Source organism: Pongo pygmaeus, chromosome 12 (assembly GCF_028885625.2).
Source record: "Pongo pygmaeus isolate AG05252 chromosome 12, NHGRI_mPonPyg2-v2.0_pri, whole genome shotgun sequence".
Taxonomy (NCBI): domain Eukaryota; kingdom Metazoa; phylum Chordata; class Mammalia; order Primates; family Hominidae; genus Pongo; species Pongo pygmaeus.
Window position 1 is genome coordinate 132,647,436 of NC_072385.2, and position 20,256 is coordinate 132,667,691.

The window sequence follows — 20,256 nt, forward strand, 5'->3', positions numbered from 1 at the left end:
GTACCAGATTTTTGAGTTTTGTCATTTATTTCTAAGATATATTTTAATTATAGATGTGATAAAACAAACAAACAAGAAAAGAGTTGTATCGATGAAGGTTAGCAATTTCTCCTCCCTGTCCCCATCTCAGGCTGCCAAGGTCTCCAGTATTAACAGGTTCTGGAGCAGAGCCTAGCGCTCCCCTCACATTCGGGAGGACACTCATCAAAGTAATATATGTGCCTGTGGCCCACTGCTTTAAAAAAAACCTGAACAGATTCCCAATGCACACATTGCTGTGTAGCTTACATGCTTATTGAGTGACATGTCACCAACACTCTTCCAAGTCAACAGACACCCTGCTAACTGTGCAGTGTGATTGTTCTGGGTGCGGCTGTCCCAGCATTCAGAACACGGCTCCTGAGCACTCACGGTGTTAATATCAACAGGCCTGCACCCCGCTGTTTGTACTGTGCATTTATAACTAATTTAAATCAATGCCTTATTCCTGTCCTCATTTCACATTTGAAAACATGGAGGCACACAGAGGCTCAGCAATTCTGGGAGACAGATTAAATGGCTACTGAAATGTCTGTGGCAGGAGAACATGAAGTTGGGCCAAGTTAGTGAACTAGATAGAGAAGACAGGATGAGTTAGGATTGGCCGATGGGTGTCTCAGACCTTCACATACACAGTCTAATGGGGTCTTGTGAAGAGTGTGGATTCTGATTCAGGGATTGTGGTGGCCCCAGACGCTGCAGGTGTAATAAGCTCCTTGGTGATGATGTTGCTGCAACCAGGGAGACCACCAGGAGCACTGGCTGCTGTGCACGGACCATGCTGAGAAACGCTCCTGTACCCTGGGGAGCACCCAGACTGGTTCAGAAATAGTCCTTCTTACAATGGATCTTAACTTCAGACAGCTGTTAATTGTTGGACTAAAAATCAAGGAAGATAAATGAAAAGATTTCAAGAACAGAAGAGTGATTTTGATGGCATAGGATGGTCTACAGGAGACTGGAGGAGCATTCCTCATTTAGGAGACAGATGAGCAACGTCCCAGGCAGAAGGTCAGAGGGCAGGTGGAAGGTCAGAGGGCATGCGCACAGGGGGCAGCTCCACACAGGCAGGTTGTAGGACTCCAGCAGTCTCCCTTCCTGATCGACTCTAAGGTCTCACCCATCTTTTATTTGCACCTTGAAGATCCCTGTGAGTAGCACTTTGGGGTCATTCATTCATACTTAAAATGAAGCTAAAATGGACACGTGAAACGTCTGGGTATTTGGGCAAGGAAAGGCGCAGATGTACAGTGAAATGCACCATAGGAAGGCTTGTTAACATAGAACACGCAATGTGCTACGCCCTGAAGCACCTGCCATCAATTCCTTAACTGTAATGCCAACATGGAAAACCAGGAATCGTGGGTGAAGTGGCCATTTCAAGTTTGTGCAGTCTCTAAGCCAAGGGAACAGGAAAACCTTGCGATTCGTGATCCTTTTGTCACTGAAGGGTCAGCGGCAGAACCTATGGCCAGGAGTCGTGCAATAGTGTTAATAGCAACCACGAGTTTACACAGATGTCATCACCCGACAGAGTAGTTGTGTTTCTGTCACCGAGGCTTCTGGAAAGTTCTCTGGGAGAAACATCCTGGTCTGCTGTTCTCTGGGGCATTGTCTAATCTCTGGGTGACTTCCTTGTACACTGTCATTCATGACCAATCCCAAAATGCAGCAGGGAAGCACGTCTGCAAATCTGGCATTGTGGAATTAACAGTTTAAACAGAGGGTTTCCAGCCCAGGCTGCTGGTTTCCAGAGATGACACCCTCCCTCACCTATGTAGCAGGCCTCTGTCCTATCTATGCCCAGGCAGCTCCTTGTGCCATTAGTGAGTTTGAAAGTTATTTCTGAGGCACCGTTCCCCAGGCCAGCTTTGTTTCTTCCTCTCCTCATCCCTTCTCTCCTCTCCTAACGGGAAGGTGGCTCCCGGGAGGGCACCTGAGACCACAGCCTTGGCGGGAGCCGCACCCCTACCTGACCCCTGCCACAGCACTGAGTCCTGGTGGGTCTCTGGTGCACACAGGGTCTCAGCCTCTCCCTTTATGACTGAGGGTCTGGAAGCAGTTGACCACTGCAACCCTTCAAGGAGAAACATTTTGGACTTTCAAAATTGAAATGGAAATTTTGTTGTTGTGCTAAATTATACATAATGTAAAATTTACCACCTCAGCCATTTGTAAATGAACAGTTCAATGGCATTGAGCACACTGACCTTGTGCAACTTATCACACCCATCCCCCTCCAGGCCGTTTTTTTTTTTTTTTTTTTTTTTGGTAGAAATGGGGTTTCACTATTTTTCTCAGGCTGGTCTTGAACTCCTGGCCTCAAAGGATTCTTTCACCTGGGTCTCCCAAAGCACTGGCTCCAGGACTCTTTCATCTTCTGAAAACTCTGAGAAAACTGAAAACTGTGGACTTTGCTAGTATTTCTGCTTGCAAACCAGCCAGATTCGCACACGAGACCATCTCTTTCTTCTGCAGTCTAGGTAAGTGCAGCAGGTAGCTCACAGGAGGCTGTGAGTCTGATGCCAATTTCCCTCCCCTAAAGTGCAGTCCCTGAAGGCAGCTGGTTGGCCTTCTAAAGATTGCTGGTGTCATCTGAGCAACCTTCCTCCGAGAACAGCAGCCATTCCTGCTCCTGCCTGCCCTGACCCCACTGTCCCATGAGACCAGAACCAGCGGTCCAGGTTTTGTTGCAGGGCATTTCTGAAGTAGTTGGGGGACGCAAGCTGCTCTGACAGGAAGCCCCAGCCTCAGGAGTCACACCCAGAGGGCTCTGTCTCAGAACAGTCAGATGGGGACTCTTATTCTGCTGCTCCCCACAGAGGGACCCCAGTACACGGCTCTTCCCCCGGGAGGCTCTGTTGTCTAGCACATGTTCTCCCAGGTGCCCTGGGCTGATGCCCGCTCAAGCCAGGCGCATGGGAGGAGCAGGTGGAGGTGGCCCATGGCTGTCTTGCCTTGTGGGCTGAAAGGTGCCTCCCCATCCTGCTCTCAAATTACCGCCGGGAGGCCACACCTGTCCACACCTAAACATGCGGGAGGCTGGGAGTGGAACCCAGTGGCTGGAGGAGGACCAGGCACGGGCTTGGGAATCAGCCACGGGCTTGGGAATCAGCCACCTGTAGGAGGTGGAGGTGGAGGCAAGCCTTACTCTATGGGTTCCTGGAGTGGAGACGTTTGCTGCTGTGTTCCCTTTGAGAAAGCGCCCCTGTGAGTTCACCACAACTTTGCCTGGAACTCACGGACTCCCCTCTCTCTTCCCTCACCGGTGACCCCATTGGTCACGATTCCATGTGCCTGTCCTGAGGCCTCACTACCTAGAAAGAGGCCAGCTGGGAACATGGCCAGCCAAGGGGAGAGCCCTTGCTTTCTATCCCCAAATTGCTCCTGGGAAGATAACAGTTTGAGAAGCACCTTTTGGCAAAGAAATTTTCAATGACATTGCATTGTTAATTTATATCGGAAACATGCAGATGTTTTGTAATTGTCATTGAAGAAAGGACTGACCTTTGCAGAGGGGAGGCTGGAAATCCCATCCTTCCTGGGTGCAAGTGAGCTGCTCCCGGCCTTGGAGCTCATACCCATGCCAGCAGGAATACACCAGCATGCGCCTCCCAGACTCCTCACAGTGCACAAAGTCCCCATTCTCCACGTTCTCTGGGAAGCCACACTTGTCGTCTATGAAATGTGGACAGGTTGACATGTAGTCAAACTACGAGAAAAGAAAACCACACACCAATGTCCCTGTCACGGGTGCGCTTGGGCCCTGGAGAGGCTGGTGCCGAGGCCGGGGAGCCCTGCTGTGGTCACTCACTGAGCACCCACGCAGCACACACAGCCACTTCCCAGCTCGGGCCCCGTTGGCTCCCTTTCTCTAGGCCTCCAGTTCCTTTCTCACTAGTGAAGGGTCCTGCCCCGCCCCGCCCCGCCCCGGGAGCTCCCCTGAGGGTGTAAGGCAGGGTGTTGACACTATTTTCTAAACAGTGAAAAGTTAAAATCAGCTCCTGGGGAAGATAAGCTTTGTTTGATGAGATGCACGTGCTGTAAGGTGGTGTGAGAAGAGACCAAACGTCACCTTGAGGAAAGGTTTCCCTCCAGGCCTCCAGGTTCATGCCAGGGATGCTGTCACAAGACTCAAAGTCTTCGGGGAATTTTCCAACTTGGAAGGCGTCCACGGGCACCCTGGTGAGGCCGGTGTTGTCACAGATGACCCGAGACAGGGAGTGCTTCTCCAGCTCATGCCTCTGTGCATCCGTGAAGACGTGGCTGTTCTCCCACCAAAACCTCCAGAGAAGGAGACAGTGAGTAAGGTCACAGTGCATGGAGAACCCCCAGGGCAGGCACTCAGGACCAGCCGCCCACTGCTGTGTGCTGCCAGCCTCTGCTGCAGCATCTGCCCAGACCCCCAGCACCTGGGGCCGCGCAGGTGCAGGCACTGAAGACCTGAAGGAGACCCTGTGGCGTCTGCCCAGACCCCCGAGCACCCGGGATCACTCAGGTGCAGGTGCTGAGGACCTGAAGGAGACGTGGAGGGGCAGCACAGTGTACACCTGGCTGTCTGAACGAGCGGCCTCAGACGGAAGAGGGGCTCAGAGCCACTTTGCTTGTTGGCTATGAGCATCTATTTTGCTACATTGCTGTTATCTGGGGTGTACTGCTGTGTTAAAAACAAGAATGATGACAGTAAATTCAGCTATTTTAGAGGGTGCTGCTATTCTGAAGTCAACATGCCCTGCACGGTCTCTCTACCTTCAGCTTCTTCCTCCAGGCCATGATTAATCAAGAAAATTGCAATGTTGAAGAAATGAAGTCCCACTTTCCTCTCAAAATATGAAAATGGTTGCCAAAGCCCCAATAGCTCCCGGCCTGAATGCCGTAAAGCATGCATCTCCCATGTGCATCTCCCCTGCCACATAAAGCTCTTCTGCTTCCCATCATGGGGATGGATTCCTCTTAGAATATGAAAAAGAGGCCCCACTATACATAAGTTAATTGATCCCATTTTTGCATTGGGGAGATATCTGGTCATAAATACACAGGATGAGAAATTGGGGGTACCACCCTAGGAATCTGCCAGCTGCCTCTGCACTGATTTCAGATGGAGCTTCAGCCACAGGTGGCATAAAAGACGCATGGGAGACACACGTATGGGGCAAGTTGGCGAAATCTTCCCCTTCTGAGCAAGTGGCTTCCCATGTCCCAGAGAATTCCACACCACATGTTTGCTGAAGACACAGCTATGAGGGAGACAAGTTCTCCTGGTGATTTCTCCTCAGGTGTTCGTAGCTCTTTGAAATGCTGCATCTCAGAAATTAGAGATAAAAGTCACACTGGGGAAAGGAAAGGAGCCCCAGCGTGTGGCAGGTGCACTCTCTGGGAAGAACACAGATCCTTTACAACAATAATCTGACCTCAGCACAGTGACTACCAAAAATAGAGAGATAATTGGATAGGTAGGGATGTCTTTAAAAGCAAAAGAAAACGTTTTCCCATTGTTTTTGTCTGTGTTGTTCCAAAATCCTAACACTGGTATCCTGTGCACCTGCTTCTACGGGGGGCATGCACTCAGAGTCAGACGGGAACAGGACCTGGCTCTGACTCCCTCCAGTACAAACCTCCAAATTCTAGGTTGAACTTGAGGAGGGAGCAGACATGTATGAGGCAGGCAAAGTGGGACCTCAGCTTTCTGCTACCGGCAACCATCTGCTATCTGTAGGCGGGGGCTAGGAAGGCCTGTCTAGCCCGGAGGCATCCATGAGCACCCGGCATGGCCTGTGTCTGCGCCTGAGTCACTGTCCACCTCTGCACTTTCCTGCGCGTTGTCAGGGGACTTGGGGGATGGGATGCAGTCTCCGGGCTGTCACGATTGTGTCACAATTTGTTTTTGTTAGGTGCCTGCTTGCTCTTGTGGTTGGATCTAGGAAAAATCAGCGCTAGCTCCCATTCTAAGTGCCACGTGCTTTGTAGTTGCTTCATTGTTATAAAAATACTGTTCTAGGTTAAGGAAGCTATGGGTGGGAGAAACAACCCAACCAGGCTTACGTGAATTGAATGGTGGAGCCGGAATTTGAATGCAGGTCTGGCTGGCTTCAGAACCAACGCAGTCCACCTGCCTCTGTGCAGAACGTGAAGGAAGATGGCTCTGGATAGGAACCTACCAGTCACCGTCCCGCAGAGCCTTCATCTGCTTCCCAATGAGACAGGCAAACAGGGGCCCTGTCCGAGCCCTGGGGAGGAAGTTTTCAGCTAAGCCTCCCAGCCAGACATCGATGTTGTCAGGATGCTTGTACAAGTCCAGGATCTTGTCGGCCACGCTCCTGCTGGCAATGGCTGTGCTCAGGTCAGCGGGGGTCTCCAGGCGAGGCAGGCCACAGAACTCCCTCCACTCATTGTAACCTGCACAGGGGAGAGGCTGCAGGGTTTCTCTCACAGACCTGAACCTTCGTTCAGCCCATCTCACTCATGCCATGGTCCCCGAGACTGGAAGCGCATCAGGGCAGGGTCCTGTCCCACCCTGTGACACTGCCCGGCAGTTTTCCAGGCTAGGATGTTCCAGCTCGGACGCCAGGCAGAGTCCTGTCCCACCCTGTGACACTGCCCGGCAGTTTGCCAGGCTAGGATGTTCCAGCTCGGACGCCAGAGCTCTTTTTGCTGGTTTGTTCATAAAGGAGCTGGAGACAGCAAGAATGCTGAGTCCACGACATCTAAGTGCATTCCTGTTATCGCCCAGCCTGTAGTTAGTTCTCGCCTCTGCAGGGCAACCGAGACAGCTCTGCACCCTCTTCAGAGTTTGCCTCCCACAGTGACATCAGGAGCACGCACAGAAGCCAGCACGCCACCCCCCTCCTCTCTCTCTCTCTGTCTCTCTCTCTCTCTCACACACACACACACACACACACACACGCACACACAAATATCTTTATCTGTCTGGCCAGTCATCTCCATATTGAAGACTGGAGATCTTTTCTTGCTGGGAACCCTGGTGAATACCTGGCCTCTCTTCTCACTCCTCCTCCTGCTCGCTGACCCACGCCTGAGCTGCTCCCTGCCCAGGCCCCCATCCATGGTCTGACTCCGGCTGCGCCTTTGCCTGACACTCGTACCCCTCCCTGTGCCCACCTCCTCACATCCGCCTTCGTCCCTCATCCACTCCTCTTGGTTCAGCTGTCGCCTCCTCCAGAAGCGCTCCCTCCTCAAGGATGGGCGACCCTCACTCCCGCGGGGTCTGATCAGAGCGCCGCTGTCTCTGCTCATCCACCCGTCCCGTGTGGTGCTTTAGCTAAGACTGTCCGGTTCTACTCTCAGCGCCCTGCCCACAGCAGGCTCCCAGCAGAAGTCCCGGACAAGCGCACGCACAGCAACATGTGAGCACTGGGCCAGTTCCCCCCAGGGGCAGTGAGGCTTTCATGGGACAGAAGGTTGGGCCTTGTGGTGTCTCATGTTTAGACCAAACAGAACTGGGAGAAATAGCCAGGCATCCTCCAGTTAGTCTGGGAAGGGGATGCCCATGTGATAAACAGACTCGTGGAGCCAAGGGGTGGGAACAACTTGGAAGAAGACAGATTGGAAGAATGGACAAAGTGAAAGAGGAAGGCATGAGTGAGATTCAAAATCTGAGCTTCTAGAGGCCAGGTGCGGTGGCTCACGCCTCTAATTCCAGCACTTTTGGAGGCCGAGGTGGGCGGATTGCCTGAGGTCAGGAGTTTGAGACCAGCCTGGCCAACATGGTGAAACTCCATCTCCACTAAAAATACAAAAATTAGCTTGGCGTGGTGGCGGGTGCCTGTAATCCCAGCTACTCGGGAGGCTGGGGCAGGAGAATTGCTTGAACCTGGGAGGCGGAGGTTGCAGTGAGCCGAGATCACCCCATTGCTCTCCAGCCTGGGTGACAAGAGTGAGACTTCGTCTGAAAAAAACAAAACACACACACACACAAAACCCCTGAGCTTTTAGAAAACTGCTGTCAGGTGCCATTGAGTCCATTTCTTAAAAGGTGGCTCCCTGGTTTGCCGTCAGGAGGAACAAGTGTGTGTCTGACTCTTGTGCTCCTAGAGTCACCCCCCTTGGCTGGCCCCGTAGCCCTGGTGCTTCTACATCTGGCAAGGGTTCCCCCGAGCCCCCGTGAGAAGCTGCGCTGCCTCAGCCTGACTCCTGCTGTCCGCAGTGGGCTCTGCCGCCCTGTGATCTGCAGAAACCACTCTCGTTTTCTGTCTCCGCATGGGCCATCCCAGCCCTCTCATCAAAGCCACCAGGAAGTGCTTTGCCCCGTCAAGAGGCACCTGTGTCTCTCCACCTCAGCGCCTCCAACAAAATTTCATCTTTATCACCCAATCTACTTTAGCCTAGACCATCCCAAACATACCCCACAAATTTCTCAACTCCGGGAATAGGTAACCTGTAGACACTTGGTTTATGTAGAAAACAGACGCCCATTGCTTGCCACAGGGCTTGGGGGACACAGCAGTTATTTCATTAAATATTTACTAAAAGAATGCAGTTATTTTCAGACTAGTGAGAAACCAAAATAATGAGCAAATTAAAGTTCTCAAATAAGGAGAGAAAGTTTCTATGTAGTCAATTTAGACCACTGTCAAACTGTTCTAAGTAGTCCAAAATAATTAAAACATTTCTAATACCTGTGAGAGATGGAAATCTTAATTTTAAAAAGAAAAAACAATGAAGTTAGAAGGGTATTTTCCTTTCTTATTGCTCTAAGAGGAAACATATTTGCATCTTTTTCCAACTCTAGAGGGAAAATGTGCAAGGCCTGGGAAGGAGGTAAAGACATGGAGGCTGAAGCTCATCACAGCTCCAGAGGCCGCAGAGCCCGGAACAAACATCACTTCAGATGTCCCTGCCTGTGGGAGACACCACAGAAACGGGAATGCAAAAAAAGTGTTTTGTTTTTTTTGACTGAGTCTTGCTGTGTCACCCAGGCTGGAGTGCAAAGGCATGATCTCAGCTCACTGCAACCTCCGCCTCCTGGGTTCAAGCAATTCTCCTACCTCAGCCTCTCAAGTAGCTGGGATTACAGGTGTCTGCCACCACGCCCAGCTGATTTTTTGTATTTTTAGTAGAGACAGGGTTTCACCATCTGGCCAGGCTGGTCTTGAACTCCTGAACTCGTGATCTGCCCGCCTCAGCCTCCCAAAGTGCTGGGATTACAGGCGTGAGCCACCGTGCCCAGCAGCAAAAAAGTGTTTTGGGGAAGGTTGTACATTTTATATTCCCCGTAAAGTACAACAAAAGATTTCAGGGCGTAGTGGAAATCATCATCACAGCTCAGCTTGCTGAGACATGAGCGTTTCTCTTTTATCTAATTTATCCTCAGATCTAACTGATCAGATCTAATGAAGCCTCTGCCAGGTTTGTGGCCTTTCTGGTGCATCGATGCCTCCAGTTGCTGGAATGCAGACCTGGGGAAGTTGCCTAAACTGTCTGTGCTTCAGTCTCTCGATCCATCTCTTAGAAAGTGATTGCAGTCCGGCCTTCTACGGTGGCTGGGGTATAGAGTGCTAACACATGCAGTGGGCTTCGAACTGCAGGCTGCAGGGACCCACGTGTGGCAGCTCTTACACTGCTGTGTCATGACTCCTCCCGTGTGGGACCCACGTGGCAGCTCTTACACTGCCGTGTCATGACTCCTCCCGTGTGGGACCCACGTGGCAGCTCTTACACTGCTGTGTCATGACTCCTCCCGTGTGGGACCCACGTGGCAGCTCTTACACTGCTGTGTCATGACTCCTCCTGTGTGGGACCCACGTGGCAGCTCTTACACTGTTGTGTCATGACTCCTCCTGTGTGGGACCCACGTGGCAGCTCTTACACTGCCGTGTCATGACTCCTGTGTGGGACCCACGTGGCAGCTCTCACACTGCTGTGTCATGACTCCTCCCGTGTGGGACCCACGTGTGGCAGCTCTCACACTGCTGTGTCATGACTCCTGCTGTGTGGGACCCACGTGGCAGCTCTTACACTGCTGTGTCATGACTCCTCCTGTGTGGGACCCACACGTGGCAGCTGTGTCATGACTCCTCCTGTGTGGGACCACGTGTGGCAGCTCTTATGCTGCTGTGTCAGGACTTCTCCTTGTGGGACCCACGTGGCAGCTCTTACACTGCTGTGTCATGACTCCTCCTGTGTGGGACCCACGTGGCAGCTGTGTCATGACTCCTCCTGTGTGGGACCACGTGTGGCAGCTCTTATGCTGCTGTGTCAGGACTTCTCCTTGTGGGACCCACGTGGCAGCTCTTACACTGCTGTGTCATGACTCCTCCTGTGTGGGACACACGTGGCAGCTCTCACACTGCTGTGTCATGACTCCTGTGTCCTCACATCAAGCACTCTCGTGTGTGCGTCCCTGATGCTCAAACGTGAGGTTGACTCCACTGTCCTGGGTGCTCAGGGGAGGAACTGGGAACCACATAGGTTAATTAGGAGATTCATCCAAAATTGAACTCCTCAGGTCCAATCCCAGGTCTTCTGAACACAAGTCGGGCTGTGTGCTAGTCTTACTCCTGTTCCCTTCCCGCTAGGCCCTTCTGTCCTTGTCACTGTTTATTTGTGCAAACATTCATTCATTCATTCATTCAGTGAGGGTTCCCAAGTGCCTGCTCTGTGCCAGTTGACGGTTCTGGGTGCTAGCGACTCCAGCCCTGAAACACAGCCCTTCCTCTTGGGCTTACGATCTACGGGGGGACCTACAGGCCAGTGGGAACGTGGGTTTTCACCTTTGGCCACATTTCAGTTGGTGAAAAGTGAAGCAGAGGAAGGTGGGGGTTGTGAGAGCCAGGAAGGGGTCGCCCGCTCTCTGGCGCTGTTAGCTCGGGGAAGTCAGCAGTGGGAACATGAGGAGATCAAGCTGTGGGGCCTGAGCAGGGCCAGTAGCAAAGGGGGTCCCAGCCAGAGGCAAGCCATGTGCAGGCATGTGCTGGGTATGTGCTGGGCATGTGTGGGCGTGTGCTGGGTATGTGCTGGGCATGTGCGGGTGTGTGCTGGGCATGTGCGGGCGTGTGCTGGGTATGTGCTGGGCATGTGTGGGCATGTGCTGGTGTGTGCTGGGTATGTGCTAGGCATGTGTGGGCAGGTGTGTGCTGGGTATGTGCTAGGCATGTGCTGGGCATGTGTGGGCATGTGCTGGTGTGTGCTGGGAGTGTGCTGGGTATGTGCTAGGCATGTGTGGTGTGTGCTGGGTATGTTCTGGGCATGTGTGGCCATGTGCTGGTGTGTGCTGGGTGTGTGCTGGGCATGTGTGGCCGTGTGCTGGTGTGTGCTGGTGTGTGCTGGGTATGTGCTGGGCATGTGTGGCCGTGTGCTGGTGTGAGCTGGTGTGTGCTGGGTATGTGCTGGGCAGGTGTGGCCGTGTGCTGGTGTGTGCTGGGTGTGTGCTGGATATGTGCTGGGCATGTGCAGGCATGGGCAGGCATGTGCAGGTGTATGCTGGGTATGTGTGGGCAGGTGTGTGCTGGGCATGTGCGGGCATGTGCTGGGTATGTGCTGGGCATGTGCTGGGCATGTGTGGGCATGTGCTGGGTATGTGCTGGGCATGTGCAGGCATGCGCAGGTGTGTGCTGGCCATGTGTGGGCAGGTGTATGCTGGGCATGTGCTGGGCATGTGTGGGCATGTGCTGATGTGTGCTGGGTATGTGCTAGGCATGTGTGGGCAGGTGTGTGCTGGGTATGTGCTGGGCATGTGCTGGACATGTGTGGGCATGTGCTGGTGTGTGCTGGGTGTGTGCTGGGCGTGTGTTGGGTATGTGCTAGGCATGTGTGGGTGTGTGCTGGTGTGTGCTGGGTATGTGCTAGGCATGTGCAGGCATGCGCAGGTGTGTGCTGGCCATGTGTGGGCAGGTGTGTGCTGGGTATGTACAGGTGTGTGCTGGGTATGTGCTGGGCATGTGCTGGGCATGTGCGGGCATGTGCTGGGTATGTGCTGGGCATGTGCAGGCATGCGCAGGTGTGTGCTGGCCATGTGTGGGCAGATGTGTGCTGGGTATGTGCAGGTGTGTGCTGGGTATGTGCTGGGCATGTGCAGGCATGGGCAGGCATGTGCAGGTGTGTGCTAGGCATGTGTGGGCAGGTGTATGCTGGGCATGTGCTGGGCATGTGCCAGGCATGTGCAGGCGTGTGCTGGGTGTGTGCCGGGTGTGTGAAGGCATGTGTGGGCTGTGCTCCCTGAGGTCTGGCAATAAGGAAGCAGCTGTGTTTGGGTGCAGGGAGCGAGGGGGACAGTGTGCGTTATCCTGACACACATGGGGGCCCCTTCTGCATCCTCCCAACTCACATTTAGTCCCCAGATATTCACAGCCTGTGTGGCTGCTGGTGCCAGCCCTTCCAGATGCCACTGGTGAGGAAGACAGGGATGGGGGAAAGGCCAGGGGACAGAGGAAGGCCCAGGGACGGGGCAGGGCAGGACTTGCCAGCACAGTCCATCTCACATATCACCCACACACAACAGGAGGGCACCTCCCAAGCTCCCAGGGTGCATGGAGAGAACAGAGCCGCACACAGAATACGAGGTGTCAGGGGATCGGGCCTAGACAGGTCCTGCAGGTTGACCAGATAACCGAACCACCTAGGAGCCCAGAGGAGGGAAGGCTGAGGTGGACCTGAGGTCAGGGAGTTGGGAACTGGGCAGGTCAGGGAGGAGGCTGCCGGGTGGGGCCTGGGAAAGGCAGGAGCCAGGTGGGGTGTGGGGAGCACAGGGGGCTGCTGGCCTGAGAGGAGCAGCCACTCCCGCCAGGGGCCAGCTTGGACCAGTTAGTTAACAGCAGTCCTGATGTGATGGGATGATCTCTGCAGGCCCTGGGACCTTGTGGTGGGGAGGAGAAGGGGAAGGGGGCACTCTAGCCATCCCAGGAGCTTCCCGGGCTGCCAGATACAGACCTGCCATTGTCTGCCCGCGCACTGCCTCCTCCCTCTGCTAGAAGCGGCTGTTTCTCAAGGTCCCAGCTCATACGTTCCTGGGAGGTTCAGAACCACCCTCTTCGTGCCATTTCTATCTCTAAGAAAAGCTGGAAGTGGCCTCTTTAGCTGAATGAACTGGAGCCCTTTAAGAGCCATTGCTTAGAAGGCCTTAGATTTGAGATTGTTTTGCTCTAAATCAGTCTCTCTAGCAGCAGGTTGCTAGCTCAGCAAATCCCGCAGCAGCTGCATGAGGTGTGCAAGGGAAGGAACTGGCAGACCTGGCAGCCCGTGGTCCCGGCCCCTCTGCAGGTTGATGGACGCCAGATCCAAGGTGCTAGAATTGGACAGCACAAACAGCCTTTCCGTCAGCTCCTCGTTCATGAGCTGATCCTGCACCTGCAGTTTGGCTGGTCTTGCAAGAAGGCCTCGTATTAGTGGGTCCAAACCACCTGGAAAATACCATGCACAAGGCAAGGACAGTTCTCAGCTCAGTTCTAGAGAAACAACAATATCTCAATCTTTTTTTTTTTTTTTTTGAGACAGAGTCTCGCTCTTTCTCTTGCCCAGGCTGGAGTGCAGTGGCGATCTCAGCTCACTGCAAGCTCCGCCTCCCGGGTTCATGCCATTCTCTTGTCTCAGTCTCCCGAGTAGCTGGGACTACAGGCGCCCGCTACCACGCTTGGCTAATTTCTTTTTGTATTTTTAGTAGAGATGGGGTTTCACCATGTTAGCCAGGATGGTCTCAATCTCCTGACCTGGTGATCCGCCTGCCTCGGCCTCCCAAAGTGCTAGGATTACAGGCGTGAACCACCGCGCCTGGCCCAATATCTCAATCTTATCCTTAGCAAATCTTTGTGTAAGTTCATGAATTCAGCTTGCGTGATTCCAGAGTTTCCTGAATGTCCTCAGGACACTGCCCTTGTTGGCGGGTGAACCACTGGGCTGGCACTGACAATGTGGCTCATGGGGGATGGACCCTCAGAAAGAAAGGGGCCTGGAGAAGGAGCCCACCAGTTTTTAAAGCTTTTTGTTTTATTTCTCAGCAACAGAAAGATTACAAAAAAAAGAAGTGTTTGCTGAATTCTAACATCCAGAACAGTGAAAGGAAGACTCAGCTTAGCTGAGGGAGTGGCCAGGGTGCCTGGGGACCACTGTTCCTGTCATCTCCAAAGGCCCCGTGTGGAAAGCAGTTCCCATGGCCTGTCAGGGTCCCTCTATCTCAGTGGCGTGTGAACACACCACTGCATGCCGCCAGAGTCTTTAAAGGATCGGTTTGGCCTTAGGATGCCCAAAAGGAAGACTTAGAAATCACGACGTGCATCGTCCTGTGTGGGATGACCTGGGTGTCTTCAAACGCCGGGCACCTGCTGAGGGCCAGGCCGGCCCCTGCCCCTCTGGTGCACTGTGCGTGACTCAGCTCTCATCTAAGCAGGTATCGCCCGACGCACTGCAGCACCCCTGTCCTCCCCACTCCCCACTACACCTGGAGCTAGTCAAATTTTGAGACATAGAAGCTCCCAGAAAGACTTACAGAGTACTGGGAAAGGAATATAAAGAAAAAATGGGGAAGCTTAAAATAACCCTTCCAAAAAACTAATTAGGGGAATAGGATCATTTTCTTCCAAATAATTAACTTCCAAAGGTAACCCATCATTAACATTCTAAAGATGATGGTGCTGATCATAACTATAGAACAGTTTAGCCTTTTATTTGTATTTTATTTTATTTTATTTTCAAATGGAGTTTCACTCTGTTACCCAGTCTGGAATGCAATGGCGAGATCTCGGCTCACCTGCAACCTCTGCCTCCCGGGTTCAAGCGATTCTCCTGCCACAGCCTCCCGAATAGCTGACTACAGGCACCTGCCACCACACCCGGCTAATGTTTTTTGTTTGTTTATTTTGTATTTTTAGTAGAGACGGGGTTTCACCATGTTGGCCAGGCTGGTCTCAAACTCCCTACCTCAAGTGATCCACCTGCCTCAGCCTCCCAAAGTGCTGGGAATACAGGTGTGAGCCACCATGCCTGAGCCCAGTTTAGCCTTTTAAAATGCTTTAAACACATTTACTTTCCCCACAGATATTAAAAACATTGTGTAGGATCAGCAAGTGTGCCCATACGGAAGGTCTGCATGGCTGCGATGAGTCATAAGAAAGAAGTGAAACTTGATGAACATCAATGCGAAAATCCTTATGCAAAAATTAATTCAAGATGGATTAAAGACTTAAATGTTAGACCTAAAACCATAAAAACCCTAGAAGAAAACCTAGGCAATACCATTCAGGACATAGGCATGGGCAAGGACTTCATGACTAAAACACCAAAAGCAATGGCAACGAAAGCCAAAATTGACAAATGAGACCTAATTAAACTAAAGAGCTTCTGTGCAGCAAAAGAAACTACCATTAGAGTGAACAGGCAACCTACAGAATGGGAGGAAATTTTTGCAATCTACCCATCTGACAAAGGGCTAATATCCAGAATCTACAGTGAACTCAAATTTACAAGGAAAAAACAAACAACCCCATCAAAAAGTGGGTAAAGGACAGGAATAGACACTTCTTAAAAGAAGACATTTATGCAGCCAACAGACACATGAAGAAATGCTCATCATTACTGGTCATTAGAGGAATGCAAATCAAAACCACAATGAGATACCGTCTCACACCAGTTGGAATGGCGATCATTAAAAAGTCAAGAAAACAATAGATGCTGGAGAGGATGTGGCGAAAAGGAATGCTTTTACACTGTTGGTAGGACTGTAAAGTAGTTCAACCATTGTGGAAGACAGTGTGACGATTCCTCAGGGATCTAGAACTAGAAATACCATTTGACCCAGCGATCCAATTACTTGGCATATACCCAAGGGATTATAAATCATGCTACTATAAAGACACGTGCACACGTATGTTTACTGCAGCACTATTTAAAATAGCAAAGACTTGGAACCAACCCAAATGTCCATCAGTGCTAGACTGGATTAAGAAAATGTGGCCCATATACACCAAGGAATACTATGCAGCCATAAAAAAACGATGAGTTCATGTCCTTTTCAGGGACATGGATGCAGCTGGAAATCATCATTCTGAGCAAACTATCGCAAGGACAGAAAACCAAACAACACATGTTCTCACTCATAGGTGGGAATTGAACAATGAGAACACATGGACACAGGGCGGGGATCATCACATCCCGTCTGTTGTGGGCGGGGGGAGGCGCGGGGGAGGGATAGCATTAGGAGAAATACCTAATGTAAATTACGAGTTAATGGGTACGGCAAACCAACATGGCACATGTATACCCTATGTAACAAACCTGCACGTTGTGCACATGTACCCTAGAACTTAAAATATAATTTTAAAAAATTAAAAAAAAAGAAGGGAGACTTCATGGGGACCAGCTGCAGGGACCGCACTCACTCACCTCCACGGAGGAGTGTCCATGGGCTGAAGAAGGCCTGGTGCAGCCACAGCCCGGGCAGGTCGGGGTGCTCTTGGAAGCTGGCGTCCAGCCTCCTCACCAGTGGGTGGATCGTGGCGTGGCCGAAGCGGAAGGCGGCTGTGGAGAACACGTTGGACACAGTGGGGTTGGCCGTGGAGTCATAGCCTTCATAGGGACCCACGTACTGCTGGAAGGCCTCGGGTCCCAGGATTCTGGGGATGTAATCCCTCAGGGTGATGATCTGTGCAGAGAGGAAAAGCATCTCAGTGAGGCTCAGGATACCAGAGGAGGGTTGCCTTGAGTGGCAGTGTGGAAGAGCATCTTCCTTGACAGCCCCAGGGAGCTGGACCCTTCTCGCCTCGCAATGAAGTCCTCAGCTGAACTTCTCAGAAATGTCTTCTTGTTGATTTTTTTCATGGATATTCAGGAGGTGTGTTTATAGGGCTGACTAGAGAGCGTCCTTCCCAGGATTGTGATGGGGCTGGCAGTGGCAAGAGACAGCGCCTCTGTCAAGCCAACAATGGTCACCGGGCCAGGCTGGGCAGCTCGACTTCTGGCTGGATGATTGACAGTGGGGAGCAGTTCCTTTTTCTACAAAGCAACAATAATACCTAATTCCTAGAGCCTTTGTGAGGATTAAATCAAAGCATGTTGTATGGCAGAGAGCTCTGTCAATGGAAAATTACAGTTGCAATCACAAGGCCTGGAAATTATGATTTGACACATGGTCCCAGGAGAATTATGTACCAAGATTCTACTTTCAGGTTTAACAGTGTTTCTTTCAGACAGAAAAATCAGTGTCAAATTGTTTTGGTATTTAAGGGGAATATTTTGGTAAGTAAACTTCATCCAAATGAAGTATAATAGGAATAATTCTAGAATATGAATTTTCTCTTTTAGCTTACCAGTTTAGGAAGGCTAGCGGATTGTTTAAAAATAACCAATATTATTTACACACTTGTAATATGTTCCTTCCAGGTGCCAGAATGCATTTCCTAAGCACGAAATTTGGCCCTTCAGGGAGACCAGGGAGAGCCGCGAGTCTTGTGTGACCTGGGCCTTCATTGAAGGTGCACCTGCCCGCGCTGTCCCGCTCCACCTCGGAGACCTGGACGGACAAGGAGGAAAAGGCAGCATCCAAATGTTTCCCAGTGGGGTTTTTGTCCCTGTGCTAGTTCATCCATTGGTGAGAAGCACCGTGCTATGGGTCAGCGTCCCAGAGAGTAGTTCTGACTTCATGGTGCAAACAGCCTCTCCACCTCAGGTGCAATTTATGTGGCAACATTTCTGAACCACACAGGTGTCCAAGGGGCTCCTCTTAACCGTATGAGAAGGTCCGTGTGCTTCCCACATCCAGAACTCAGGCAGCACCTTCTGTTCCCTGGAACATTCTTTGGTTTTTTCTCACTACAATAGAAAGGAAAAGGCCTCTCTCTTTTTAGCCCAGGGACTGAGACAATTTCAAATTCAAGTGCAAGCTATTTTAAGGAAGATACCTCTTCCCCTTCTTGCCTACCTGAAGTTTGACTTGTAAGCCGGGGGATACAACAGGCACAGGCAGAGAACTCCTGAGGCCTGAGGCTCAGGTTCAGCAGCTCAGCCGTGCCCAGCCAGCTGCTAACATAGAGCAAATCTGCGCCCTTCGTCAGAGCCTCGCAGACACTGCACCTCCTCAGTGTCTGACCTTGCCAGAGCTCTGAACAGTGTGTCACTCCTCTTCCCCACTGGCTCCTCATCTGATCTGAAATGTCCCCGGTAAGTGATTGGGCTCAGATACTGCAGCCCCCCTGGGAGCCGTCGAGGTTGGGCAGAAGCACCCTTTGTTCTGACCAATGGAGCCTTAAAACTTGAATCTTGAGTCAGGCGCAGTGGCTCACGCCTGTAATCCCAGCACTTTGGGAGGCCAACGTGGGAGGATTGCTTGAGCCCAAGATCAAGACCAGCCTGGGCAACATAGTCAGACTCTGTTTCTACAAAAAATTTTAAAAAATTAAAAATTAGCCAGGTGTGGTGGTGTACACCTGTAGTCCCAGCTACTCGGGCGGCTGAGGTGGAGGATTGCTTGAGCCCAGGAGGTTGAGGCTGCAGTGAGCTATGATTGTGCCACCACACTTCCGCCTGGGTGATAGAGGAGATGCTTTCTCAAAAAGAGAAAAAGAAAACACTTGAACCTTGTAAACAGCTCTCTGGAATTTTCATGGCAATTCTTCTGAAAATGCTTCTGGTATTTCTTTACCTGCTCGCGTGGGGGAAATGGTTACTCTGAACTATTAGACCTGGGCAGACGCCATAATGTCAGACCTGGGCATCGTCGCTGTCAGGTGCCCCTCCTGCTCACCTCCCAGGTGGGCCATGTCTTCTTCCTCTGCTGGCGGTGCCGTGTAGAGGCCTCATCTTTCCAAGCTGCTTCAAGCTGCTCCTCCATGTCTGCTATCACCCCAGCCTCCTGGTTCCCCACAGCCTCTGCCAAAGCCACCAGGTGCTGACTTGTGACCACTCTCCATTTCTTTGCCTTCACAACTCACCAGTGGGAATGACTGAAAGGTCCACACTTGGGAAAATGATGGTCGTGAAGGTGACGGGAAGCCAGGACCCCAGCACACAGGGAGACCAGGACGAAGAGACCTGGAGATGCGATCCTTGTCACCCACGGTGGGAAACAGCCGCGTAGCCCCTGGCACGGGCTCCTCTTAACTTCCTGACTCTCGACTGCTTTCAAAGTCACCTACCCTGCTCTATGCAGAAAAACGTCACTCAGCATTTTCTCAAACATGCCCTATTAGTCCAATAAGAGGCTCCCATGTGCTTGCTGAGTGTGCTTCCGGGAGGAGGCTGAGCAGGCACCCAGCTCCCCAAGGACGTGACACAGCCAGGCCTGGCTTGTGCTTCTCCACAGGAAGCACTGCAGCATGGCGCACCTGGGCTTGGTCCAGCCTTGAGGCAGGGGCCTGGCTGTCCCTGCAGGGCAGGGGGCAGCCTCCACAGCTACCCCTGGAAAGGAACGACCAGGAGACTTTGTCAGCCAACATTGGAGGCCACTGCAGGATGCAGATAAAAGGGTCTGGGTGGGGCAGCAACAGCACCCACTGCAGAAACGGCCCTTTCTCTTTCTTTCCAGCCTTGGAAGCATGGCTTTATCCATCTGCTCCTTTGCTCTGGAAGAGCAACCAATCTGAAAAAGTACTCAGCTACAGCAAAGGTCAGCAGCCGAGTGGCCTGGAGATGCAGCCCCTACCCTGAGACATGGATCTGCCTGCCCGGGATGGAGATGTCCAGGGAGATCTGCAGTCCCTCCGGGGTCTGGTTCTACCTCCACACACATCCAAATCAAAGCTTCTGTGGGTCTGTGGATATCTGGGGAAATCAAGGCTGTGCTCCAGAAATAGGTCGGCTATCTGATGGCCGGGGCATAGAAAACATCCACGCCAGATGTTTGGGATGTCTTTATCTTTTCACCCTGTGGAACCCAAACTCCATGCTGCCTGGATGGCACACCCAGACTCCCCGAGGATGGCTACCTCCTCTCTGCTTCCCTCACACCTGTGCTGGGAAGGGCTTCCTTTCTCATTCTTTTCTTGTCTGTAGAACACAAAAGTTATCACCAAAGTGAGCAACTGATTGTGAGTTCTTGTCTTATGACACACCTAAAGCAGCTAGGGTTTTCTGGGATTGAAGAGCAAGAGCTTCAGTTCCTCCTGGTGGGAAGCAGGGCTTATGGAACTGGGGTCCTGTGGGATCTCAAGCCAGCAAGAGCAACTTTATCAGCCCTTCCTATGTGCACGTCCCCGGAGAGATGCCGGATCCCAGGAACCAGCACAGAGGGCGGCCCTGCAGATCCCTCCCAAAGATGCCCACAGCAGAAGTCCTGTG

General features: G+C 52.0%; 1 protein-coding gene across 5 annotated transcripts in view; it reads right to left on the reverse strand.

The window, feature by feature from the left end:
- The window catches only part of TPO (thyroid peroxidase), a 126,944-nt gene that overhangs the window by 41,693 nt on the left and 64,995 nt on the right, over positions 1 to 20,256 (reverse strand). For 3 of the 5 annotated variants that reach the window (XM_054475235.1, XM_054475234.1, XM_054475238.1), the window contains 5 exons: positions 16,369 to 16,627; positions 13,224 to 13,394; positions 6,198 to 6,435; positions 4,115 to 4,323; positions 3,547 to 3,717 (listed from right to left, as the gene is read on the reverse strand). In XM_054475235.1, coding sequence (XP_054331210.1) covers positions 3,547 to 3,717; positions 4,115 to 4,323; positions 6,198 to 6,435; positions 13,224 to 13,394; positions 16,369 to 16,627 — 1,048 coding nt within the window. The remainder of the gene's footprint in view (positions 1 to 3,546; positions 3,718 to 4,114; positions 4,324 to 6,197; positions 6,436 to 13,223; positions 13,395 to 16,368; positions 16,628 to 20,256) is intronic. The other 2 variants (XM_054475237.1, XM_054475236.1) reach the window with 1 other exon arrangement.